This window comes from Ostrea edulis, chromosome 2 (assembly GCF_947568905.1).
Source record: "Ostrea edulis chromosome 2, xbOstEdul1.1, whole genome shotgun sequence".
Taxonomy (NCBI): Eukaryota; Metazoa; Mollusca; class Bivalvia; order Ostreida; family Ostreidae; genus Ostrea; species Ostrea edulis.
In genome coordinates this window covers 53,903,089-53,915,588 of record NC_079165.1, presented here as the reverse complement: position 1 = coordinate 53,915,588, position 12,500 = coordinate 53,903,089, and the positions used below count along the sequence as shown (strand labels likewise).

At 36.2% G+C, this 12,500-nt stretch overlaps 1 protein-coding gene across 2 annotated transcripts in view; it reads right to left on the bottom strand.

Annotated features, from left to right (window-relative positions):
- The window catches only part of LOC125679296 (uncharacterized), an 87,048-nt gene that overhangs the window by 7,220 nt on the left and 67,328 nt on the right, over positions 1-12,500 (bottom strand). For both annotated transcript variants that reach the window (XM_048918408.2, XM_056154440.1), the window contains 5 exons: positions 10,864-10,958; positions 10,407-10,563; positions 3,139-3,201; positions 2,853-2,962; positions 2,504-2,650 (listed from right to left, as the gene is read on the bottom strand). In XM_048918408.2, the coding sequence (XP_048774365.1) occupies positions 2,504-2,650; positions 2,853-2,962; positions 3,139-3,201; positions 10,407-10,563; positions 10,864-10,958 (572 nt within the window). The remainder of the gene's footprint in view (positions 1-2,503; positions 2,651-2,852; positions 2,963-3,138; positions 3,202-10,406; positions 10,564-10,863; positions 10,959-12,500) is intronic.

Sequence of the window (12,500 nt, the reverse complement as noted above, 5' to 3'; positions counted from 1 at the left end):
GAACCTACTTTATACCAGGAAGCTTTCAGGCAAATCTCCACTTTTATGGCCCAGTGGTTCTTGTGAAGAAGACTTTTCCTTATATATTCGCATGTTAAAATTTGACCCCCTATTGTGGCCCCATCCTACCCCTGGGTGACATGATTTTAACAAACTTGAATCTACATTATGTCAGAAAGCTTTCATGCAAATGTAAACTTCTTTGGCCAAATGGTTCTTGAGGAGAAGATTTTTTTCTATACATGTAAGTATGTAAAACTTTGATCTACTATTGTGGCCCCATCCTATCCCGGGGGTCATGATTTTAACAAACTTGAATCTGCACTATATCAGGAAGCTTTCATGTAAATGTCAGCTCTTCTGACCCATTGGTTTTTGAGAAGAAGATTTTTAAAGATTTTCCCTATATATTTGCATGTAAAACTTTGATCCCCTATTGTGCAGTGTTCGAAATAAGCCATAGACCGATAGACCGAGTCTATGTTAAATGACAAAGGTCTATGCCAATTGTGAGATAGACCAAATTGTCTATGCCGATTTTCTAGGTTTAAAGCAATTGAGTTATCCCAAAGGACCCTGGTCAGTCGTCGTCTGATAAATGTTATGGGGAAAGGAGGATATTGTTATGGAAATGGAAAGAAAATACGCTTTCTAAGTACATTAGAAGTAAATAACAATGTTTTAAATTTGTGTTATTTTTTTCCCAATGTTGTGGTCTATGTCAATACAGTACGATATTTGTCATCTTGTTTTGGCATAGACCCGTGGTCTACACCAAGTTTTAAACCAATTTTGAACACTGATTGTGGAACCCATCCTACCCCTGGGGGTCGTGATTTTAACCAACTTGAATCTGCACTGTCAGGAAGTTTTCATGTAAATTTCAGCTCTTCTAGCCTAGTGGTTCTTGAGAAGAAGATTTTTAAATGACCCCACCCTATTTTTGTGATTATCTCTCCTTTGAAGGGAGCATGGCCCTTCATTTGAACAAACTTGAAAGCCCTTCACCAAAGAATACTTTTTGCCAAGTTTGGTTGAAATTGGCCATGTGGTTCTGGAGAAGTCAAAAATGTAAAAAGTTTACAGACTGACGGACAAATAGACAGACAATGGACAACAGGCGATCAGAAAAGCTAACTTGAGCTTTCAGCTCAGGTGAGCTAAAAAACTGTCACAATCTGCTTCAAACAACAACACAGAACTGTATCATTTCACGGGCTATTCTATTAATGCATTATTTAAGGAAAGACTTTAATTCTGGGGCAAATTATATGAGTATAACCTGGTTTGGGTCAGTTTACGCTTTATATTCCATTGTTTATAGCAACGTCAGCCGCATTTTTTACTTCAGCAAATTCATTTCATGTAAAATTGTTCTGATAACGACCGCCCTAAGGTCGAAACCGGTCAACCAAATAAAATTCACACTGCATTCTCATGATGTGTTCATGATCTGTTTTATTTCAAAATATTTCAGAATTGCTCAATATAAGAAATAGCCGAATTCAATGTTCTACGAGGCGTTGTTCTTGCCAAATAACATGCAATAACTCATCAAGGTTATTTAACCAAATTCAAGTTTATTATGATTTGAGGGGATATCTTATACTGGACGGTGGTATTTGCTTCAAAATTTGAGGCTATGATTGTAATTCAGATATGAGGTTCCATTATTAAATGTGGGTTTTTTAAATGTCCCTCTTGAGAAAATTTTTATTATACAGAGAGAGCAGTCTAATTAAAACCACCCCCCTTCTCCTTACACTCGTCAGGAGTGCAAGGAGAAGGGGGTAGTTTTAATCAGACTGGTGGAAGAGCTTCAAAATTTGACCTTAACTTGGTACTCTAGGTCATTGAGCAGTGACACCAATAATTCTTGGTAGCTGCATATCTGACAGATAATATGTGCTCTGTTTCACTACTGCACATGAATTTCCAGTGAGAAATAGATGTCGCTTTGCAGCTGAGAGCTACATGTGCTATATTAATACTTAAATGCTAGATTCATTTCGACAGATTTTGTCTCCATTTTACGACAAAACTTTAGTTAAGTACTATTTCAAACTGGGTTTCAAAATAACACAACTCCAACATTAAACGCATGCATGGATCTAGAGAGGGGTCAGGAAGTCTGGATCCCTCTGGAATTTGCAAAATATTTGCGCATACCAGTGGTTATTGAGAAGATTTTTAAAAGATGCCACATTTTTTCTAACTCCTAATTATCTCCACTTCAAAAAGGGTTTGACACTTGATTTGAACAAATTTGAATCCTCTTTACCCATGCATGCATACTTTGTGGCAATTTTGGTTGAAATTAACCCTATGGTTCTGGAGAAGTAAAACATATTAAAAGTTTATGGATGGATGGCACAATGGAAAAAACATCAGAAATGCTCACTTGAGCTTTCATTCAGCTCAGGTGTGCTAAAAAAGAAAGGGAAGAAGAATAACTGAGCATAAACAAGTCTCCCAACTTTGTTTGGTAGCCTTCATAACTTACATCTAAACGTCCCATGATGGAGTCTCGTGAACTCTCGCTGAAGAGAGGAGTGGTTTGCAGAACCATACTGGAGGCAGTAGACACATGGTTTGGGGGTTTGAGAGGTGAGTCTGACAGAAGGTTCATAAATGTCAGGTCTCCTCCATCCTGTAAATCATCACAAAAGATTATTAAAAGTACTTCAAAGAATACCATATGAATTAGCTCATTTTTATCTTGTAACTTTGATAAACAACATCTATTAATGCAACTATGACTCTTTCATTCACTCAAGTCTAAAGCCTAAATTGATACAGTCTGAAGAAAATGCTTTCCTTTCTTTACATTTAGTATGTGCAATCCTTCTTACCTCTCCTGTATTTAGCCAGGGATTGGCGGGACTACCTGGTGGTGATGAGTATTTGTTGGGATTCTTTTTGGGTGTGTTCAACACATCCTGATTCTGTGGCTCTAGCAGTGCTAAAAAAGGTGCTTTTCATTATAATGCAAGATGAAATTATTTATGTTCAAAATGATTTTCTTGCATTCACAACACCCCGAGTTACCAGCAAAGGAGAAGCACAACAAATAGGGTATTGAATGACAGTACAAATGTATCATTCAGAGAATCAGCAAAGTGAACATCATTAACTTACTTGAAAATGTAGAATTGGAATTGCCAAGAGCTAAGTCAATTAGCTTGTCATAATTTTCTGAGCCTGCAATAAACAGAAAGTGATAAGTGGTACTTGTCTTTTGCAAAAATTAAAGGACTCACTGGCAAAACCTGATCAGATTCCCACTTTAAATAGATAGCTAATTACTCCACTTTAGTATGGCTCATTTTTGGGCACCAAAAACAAGTCACATTCATTCTAAAATGGAAACTAGGTGTGCAAAACATTTGGATTAGTTGTCAAAGGAAACCTGTATTCTATGTTTCATGTCAACAATACACAAATGGTAGTATATACTTTGTAGTCATTCAAAGTCATGGCATGGGGGCATATTTTTGTGGACTGTCAAAATTTTACTTTCCTAGCAATGTAATTTCAAGGATATGGTTTCTGTACATGAAGACATTTAAGCAATGAATTATTATTTTTTAGAAGATGTAGTCTCATAACTGAAACGGTGTGTGCATACAAATTGAATGCGCTTTAGGAAAATTTGTTTCCACACACTGTTGCAGTTAAGAGACTATATCTTTCAAAAAGTAATAATTCATTGCTTATATTTACATTTTAAAAACCTTTTTTAATGTGTGCATTTTTTATATATTCTAAATTTCCCGCCTAATTCTTTGGGTAAGTAGCGATTAACAGAACAGCCATGGAACAGCACATATGATGTCATATCGTAAAAGAGTGTGCAATGCTGAAACAAGAGGCCCACAGGCCTTATTGGTCAACTGAGTAAAAACTATTTCCAAAGGCTATGAAATCTAGAAAAAATTTCCTGTTCTGAATATCGAAGCTAAATTCCAATATTCAGCAACAGTATAAAACAAGATGTGTTCTTAAAACTTAAATGTCCTCAAAATTGTCTATAATGATGAAAAGCTTTACAAAATACATGCAACATTAAACAATACAACTACTCTGGACCCATCCTATAGTAAAAACTCTGGGATTGCGAAATTCACAATTTTGGTACATTCTTTTCTGCTTTTCCTAAATATGCATTTACTGTTTATACTGTATTAGCAAACTTAAAGAAGTTCTTCAAATGATAAAGACAATAATTGGCTCCACCCTGGAATGAAACCATTACCCCTTAGGATCATGAAATTTACAATTTTGGTAAAGGACTACCTACTCCTTCTAAATATCTAATTAGTTTCAGTTTAGTACCAATATAGCATCAACACATATCATTTACATGTTTTACACATACACACTCTATATACCAAATTTGGCCCCACCCTAGAGTCAGCACCTTTATCTCGGGGATCATGAAATTTACAATTTTGGTAAAGACCTTCCTGCTTTACATAACTGTGCATTTAGTTTTTCTTAAAGATATGGAGTTATAGAGAAGATATTTGAAAATGGTTAACTTTGGGCAGTTTTTGCCCCTAACCCTGTGGGTGCAGGAGTCCTGAAATTTACATTTCATGTCCACCTTGTCTGAAGATGCATCATACCAAATTTGAAAGGAATTGGAATGGTAATTACTAAGAAGTTAAAAATGTTCAATTCTTCACACATTTAATCACTGAACATTTTGACCCCAATTCGTACCAGAGTCCCTACCCCTGGGATCATGAAATCTACATTTTGGTAGAGGTCTTCCTACTCTACATAACTATGCATTTAGTTTTTCTTATAGATGTGCGGTTTTAGATTAGATTTTTGAAAATTGGTTAATTTTTGGCAGTTTTTGCCCTGCCCCTAAGGCCCCAGGGGTGCAGGAGTCCTGAAATTTACAAATTATGTTCCCCTAGTCCAAAGATGCTTCATACCAAATCTGACAAGATTGCTACGTGTAGCCATATGTTCCTCACTGCCACAAATATGTTGAAGCACAAAAGTCTTATAACTCCTGTAAAATTTGTTGAATTAAAATTGTGGTGGAATTTGCTCAACTAAATATTGTGACTAACAATCCTTCAAAATTTGAACAAAATCGGTGCAGTGGTCTTTGAGGAGTTGTGTCCACAGTGTTCCTATAGTGTGGCATATACAAATTCAATCAAGTCCCATAATTCCTGTAAAATTTGTCGAAACAAAATGACGGTGCAATATGATCAACTACATTTGGTGACTAACAATCCTTGTCATTTCACAGACTATTCCATTTACATGTTACGCATTATATAATATGAATTTCTTGTTTGTAAAAAGTTCTGTCCACAAAGTCAAGTGGGATGGACAGACTCCGGTGTTTCTATTTCTCCTTTCATGTTGTGGTGGGGGATTGGAATGGTAGTTATCAAGATGAAGTTGAAAATGTTCAATTGTTAACACATGTCACATGACGGATGACAACAGATGCAGACCAATTGCAATAGGTCACCTGAGTTTACTTAGGTAACCATCGTCACCTAAAAATTTAATAATCCAATTCTTGAATTGATTTTCAATTAAATATCATAAACACCAAATCATTAACAAAGTTGTACAATCTGAACTTTAAACAGTTCATATCTTTTCAAATTAATTTAGTTGTAAACAGCGTAGGTAAAATCACTATAGATGCCAGTCGCCCATGTTGTCACTTTGAGAAGTTGAAAGTACAATTACTGAATGAAAAATTGTTAAAAAATCCCACCTTTGGATTAATTTCTTGTGTTTGTTAATATTAACCACATTAGAGGTAAGATCAACTTCTCTTGGCATTGAATGATGTGCATTTATGTTGTCTGAGACGGGAATGGGCAGCAAAGCTTGGTTTTCATTCTGCACACAAGCCGCTGAGCACAGGAGCCGGTAATTATGTCTGTATGATTAACAGTAGGGGTCAATACCACACCACCACCTAATAAGAGGTACTAATGATTTTATTAGGGGGTGGTATGGTATAGACCCCTACTATTATTATTACAGACAAAATTACTGGTTCCTGTGGGCTGAGATACAGACGACATGCTCGACAGTGTTCATACGGCTAACAGACTTTAGTGACTCAGTCTTTGCAGTTATGAGCAAATATCATTAAAACTTTCTAATGCTTTTTATTAAAGAATTTTAAAAAGTAAATGTAAATATAATATGATGTATTTTGCTGAGGTTTTAAATTCATTGGACAGGGTTACCAATGTAAAATAGCACTCTCAAGAAACCAGAGGCCCATGGGCCTTAACGGTCTCTTGAGCATCATGTGCCGATAAGCATACATACATGATAAATACTGAAACATCATCCCATGTAAATCAGGGTTTTTTTTTTAAAAGGTCTCGATTTCAAGGGCCTGGGCCTTTCCAATTCAGAACAAGCACTATGTCAGGAAGCTTTCATGTAAATCTCAGCTCTCTGGCCATTGGTTCTTGAGACGATGATTTTTAAAGATTTTTCTATTTATTCCCAATTTCCCATGTAAAGCTTTGATCCCCTATTGTGGCCCTAACCTACCCCTGGGGGCCATGATTTGAACAAACTTGAATCTGCACTATGTCAGAAAGCTTTCATGTAAATCTCAGCTCCTCTGGCCCAGTGGTTCTTGAGAAGAAGAGTTTTAAATGACCCCACCCTATTTTTGCATTTTTGTGATTATCTCCTCTTTGAAGGGGGCATGGCCATTCATTTTAACAAACTTGAAAGCCAAGGATGCTTTTGGCCAAGTTTGGTTATAATTGGCCCAGTGGTTCTTGAGAAGAAGATGAAAATGTGAAAAGTTTACAACGATGCCGACAGACAAGGGACAAATTTTGATCAGAAAAAGCTCATTTAGGTGATCTAAAAATCTCGTCGGTCTATATCGATCAAAATAGCGATAGACTGACTTGTCTATAAAAATCTGACCAAGTCATATAAAGTCATTGTTATGTTCATTTGTTTTTGCCCACCCCTTTTTATAATAAGATGTTCCACAATCTAATGATGAATCATTCGAATCAGAGTATTCCATTTTTAAGAAGAGGGGGGAATGGAACAGAAGTCACTCAATGTGTAATTTTGTCTGCGTGTGCCCTTGGTAAGTTTCGCCAAACCTCGTTGTTGTGTTTAGTATCATGTTGAAAAAAATTAATCCAAGTTTTGTTACCAGTAGCGATCTCATTTAATCGCCGCTGATCAGTCTTTGTAATTGCTAAGGAAATGGATGGCCATTTCTATATAGACATGTTTTTGCTCTCTGTAAGGTTGGTTGGTTGTCTATTGTTGAGAATCTTTCACTCATATGGATACATCACTATAATATTGCTGGTGAAGGGGTGCAAAATTATGGCCTATGCTCGGCGATTACAGCCTTTGAACAGGAAGGATCTTTATCGTGCTACACCTGCTGTGACTTGGGGCCTCCATTTTCTTATCCAAAGGACCATCCCATTTAGTCACTTCTTACAACAAGCAAAGGGTACTCAGGAACTATACTAACCAAGATACCCACTGGACCTCTTCTATAAGAAGATGGGGACCCACTGAACTTAAACTTTCAGAAGCTTTAACTGTTCTTTAAGAATGCTGAAAACAGCTGACGAATCAATGTTTGAAATCTTTGCATGGTTTTCCACAGTATACCTTGTATCTTCAGCAACCACTAACATGTATCAGTGTAAGAGTTTTCATAAAAATATTGTCAACAGTGTAAGAGTTTTTATGAAGAGGCCCACAGGCCTTATCGGTCACCTGAATACTAGTGAAAAAGTATCACTACTTCCATGGGCTATGAAATCTAGAAAAAAAATTCCTGTTCTGAATATCTAAGCTAAATTCTAATGTTCAGCAACAGTATAAAACAAGATGTGTTCTTAAAACTTCACTGCCCTCAAAAGTTTACACCGATGAAAGGCTTTAAAGAATAGGTGTATTAACATTAAAACATCTGCAAGTATGCATTTAGATTTTATACAGTATCAGCAAACTTACACATAAATACTATATAACAAGTTTGGCACTACCCTGGGGTCAGAACCCTACCCCGGGTATCATGAAATTTACAATTTTGGTAGAGGCCTTCCTGACCTACATCACTATGCATTTAGTTTTTCTTACACATGTGCAGTTCTAGAGAAGAAGATTTTTGAAAATTGGTCAATTTTGGGCAGTTTTTACCCCGCCCCTAAGACCCCAGGGGTGCAGGAGTCCTGAAATTGACAATTTATGTTCCCCTTGTTCCAAATATGTTTCATACCAGATTTGAAAAGAATTGGAATGATAGTTATCAAGAAGTTAAAAATGTCTATTGTTCACACATTTGATAACTGACCATTTTGGCCCCACCCCGATACCAAAACGCCTACCCCTGGGACCATCAAATTTACAATTTTGGTAAAGGACTACCTGCTCTTTCTAAATATCTATTTATTTTCAATTTAGTATCAATAGCACTAAAGAAGATGTTATTCAAGTGTTTTACACATAAACACTATATACCAAGTTTGGCCCCGCCCTGGGGTCAGAACCTCTACCCCGGGGATCATGAAATTTACAATTTTGGTAGAGGCCTTCCTGCCCTACATCACCATGCATTTAGTTTTTCTTACATGTGTGTGGTTCTTGGAGAAGAAGATTTTTGAAAATTGGTCAATTTTGGGCAGTTTTTGCCCCGCCCCTAGGGGTGCTGGAGTCCTGAAATTTACAATTGTTGTCCCCCTTGTCCCAATGATGCTTCATACTGAATTTGAAAAGAAGTGGACTGGTAGTTATCAAGAAGAAATTAAAAATGTTCAATTGTTAACGCACGATGGACGACGACGGACGAAAACCAATTGCAATAGGTCACCTGAGTTTACTCAGGTGACCTAAAATTATTGTCAATAGTTGCTTTGAAACTGAGCTAAACACAGAGCTAACGCAAATAGTGACAGAAGACAGACATGACAAACGCACACTATATGCCCCGGCCATATTCATAATTTTGTGGGTAAGTGATACGATGTCACTAGGAGAGATAACTCTATTTCGTTTTAAAAAAATGTTCGAGGACACGTAAATTCGTGGGTAAGAGTGACCCACAAAATCTACGAACATCAATCTCCCACGAACAATGATGATTCCAAAGCATTACAGCTAATTCCTTCTACCAGAAAAAATACTAAATCGAAATCATTTAAATAGTGGGAAAAGTCATCGAGTAAGATAGCAAACATTTCCTGCTATACAAAAACAATACCCATCAAAACTATCACTATGATCACTATGGCTAAGCGCTTTCTCATAGATCATATTTCATTTGCCTTGATCCGTATTGAAGACAAGACAATCTATGTAACACTAATTGCACTGAAACAATTCGATACACAACATAGATCATGTTTATAGCTATGTTCACAACATAGATCATGTTTATAGCTATGTTCACAACATAGATCATGTTTATAGCTATGTTCACCACTTGAAATATCAAATCTAAGCTTAAATCCAACCCAATCACAAGTAAATGTATCAAATCCAACCCAATCACAAGTAAATGTATTAAATCCAACCCAATCACAAGTAAATGTATTAAATCCAACCCAATCACAAGTAAATGTATTAAATTAAACCCAATCACAAGTAAATGTATTAAATCCAACCCAATCACAAGTAAATGTATTAAATTAAACCCAATCACAAGTAAATGTATTAAATTAAACCCAATCACAAGTAAATGTATTAAATTAAACCCAATCACAAGTAAATGTATTAAATTAAACCCAATCACAAGTAAATGTATGAAATTAAACCCAATCACAGACTTTAGACCCATCCTACCCCCCCCCCCCCCCCCCCCGCCACAATCTAAACAAACTTCAATCTGCACTACCTGGGGATGCTTGCATATGAATGAGTCATCAAGGCCCTGCTCTTATTGAGAAGAAGATTTTTCCAATATATCCCCATGTAAAACTGGGGCCCCTATTGTGGCCCCACTCTAAACCCTAGGGTTACGATTTGAACAAACTTGAACTTACACTATATCAGGAGACTTTCATGTAAATTTGAACTTTTTGAACTGTTCTTGAGAAAGTTTTTTAAATGACCCCACCCTTTTTTTTTTTTGCCTTTTCTTAATTACCTCCCCTTGGAATGGGGCATTGCCTTTCATTTGAACAAACTTGAATTCTTTCACCCTAGGATACTTTGTGGCAAGTTTAGTTGAAATTGGTTCAATGGTTCTGGAGAAGAACTTGAAAAAGTGAAAACTTTATGCATGACAAGACAAAAATGGATAGCAATAGGTTATGGTGACCTAATAAAATCATTTAACAGTATACTTCAGATGTAAGTGAAATGTTCAGATTTATCTTACAATGCGTTATTTCAAACTAAATTCTACATACTGCCTGTTGGTAAGTTGGAGAGTGAGATATCAAGCAGACTTGGCATATTTGGTGGGGAGAGGGTGCTGTGTGGGATGGTGTCCTTCACTGAGGCACTGTTAGTCAATGGAACAGGTGTGGTATTTTCATGTAGGTCTATGTTGATACCACTCAGCAACTGTTTATTAAAAAATGATAAATATATAGCACAAATATGGCAATATAATTCTTTGATGTTTCATGAAAAATTATGGAACACTTTCGATTCTTAAGTTTTGTCATGCATACAAGTATTTGGAACCAAACACTACCCATTCCTCTTCCTTAGTAACAATACAAAAAAATATGGGTCATAAACCACACCTCACTTAAAGATCAGCATAAAAAATGCATGACAGGTTTAATTATAATGCTACAATAGTTGCATGATTTTAACTAATGATAAAATTTAATAACAATATATATCTAATTCACTTACATGACAAATATTATTGTTATCAGGAACTGGTGTGGCTTCAACTTGTGGAGACTGGGGCCGGACATTAAGCTGCACTGGAGTTCCTCCAGGGGTACCTTAATAAACAACACTGACTTAGGAACTTCACATCCTATTCCTATATTTCACTTCATTTCATTCAATACAAGTTTTGCTATAGTGTTCACATAGTGGTTGATGTCTAGATTTTTAAAATGTGTAGTGAATTAGAAAAGTCGGATGAACATTACCCGATCTTCTACTTATACTAATATTACCGATAAACATACATATTGAGTCAAATATTTTTGCCTAGATCTCACCTTCAAATAAAATCTTAACTCACTTGATAAGATACCCCCAACTTTCACTTTGCATTACATATTTCATCCATTAGAATTTGATGAGTATTAGTCTATAACAAGATGTGATAACAATCTTCCGATTATAAAGTATCCAATACGAAACACTGGCTCTATTTAAGTTATGTTTATAGTATATCTACCAGTTTGTTGTGTAAATCTGTTTGTAGGACTATTCATCTAATCCTCATTGTTGAAGACCACATGTCTCTACCCATGGAAGCACTGTAACTTTATAATATATGTACCAGTTTGTTGTGTATATAAATTGATGGGACTAATCATTTAATCATCAATTCCATGTGTCTCTCAAGTCCATGTTCTGATTATCAGGGATGGGGTATTTGAAAAATGTAATTGTAATTAGTTGTATTTAATTACATTTTTATAAAGTAATTGGATGTATTTGTAATTGCAACAAGAGGTACTGTGAGCAATGCTCACTAAGAATACCCCCCGCTTACCCCAATCTCCCAAAGGGTGTTGTTAATAGGTATAAATTACCTCTTTCCTGAGTGTAAAAATATGGTATGCCTTTGTAGAAGAAAATGGAAGATATAGTCCAAACACAAATCCATGGTATAAACCTATAATTTTGACCTTGAGATCAAAAGTCAAGGTCATAAAGAGGTCATGAATGTACATGACACATAGTCTCATGGTCATACACCCATGTCTTATGGTATAACTATGTCAAAATCCTATAATCAATTTGACCTTGAGGTCAAAATTCAAGGTCATATAGAGGTCATGAAGGTACCCGACACATCGTCTCATGGTGATACACTCATATGTCAAATATGGTATACCTATGTCAAAGAACAAAGAAGTCATGGCCCTGACACAAATCCATTGTAAAAACCTTTAATTTTGACCTTGAGGTCGAGGTCATATGGAGGTCATGAAGGTACCTGACACATCGTCTCATGGTAATACACTCATGTGTCAAATATGGTATGCCTATGTCAAAGAACAAAGAAGTTATGGCCCGGACACGAATCCATTGTAAAAAAAACCTTTAATTTTGACCTTGAGGTCAAGGATCAAGGTCATATAGAGGTCATGAAGGTACTCGACACATCATCTCATGGTGATCCACCTGTGTGCCAAATATGGTATGCCTATGTCAAAGAACAAAGAAGTTATGGCCTGGACACGAATCTGCACAGACAGACAGACGGACAGACAGACAGAGTGATTCCTATATACCCCCCTGAACTTCGTTCGCGGGGGGTATAATAATGGTCAAGTATTTTCAATTACCTTTCAATTACATTC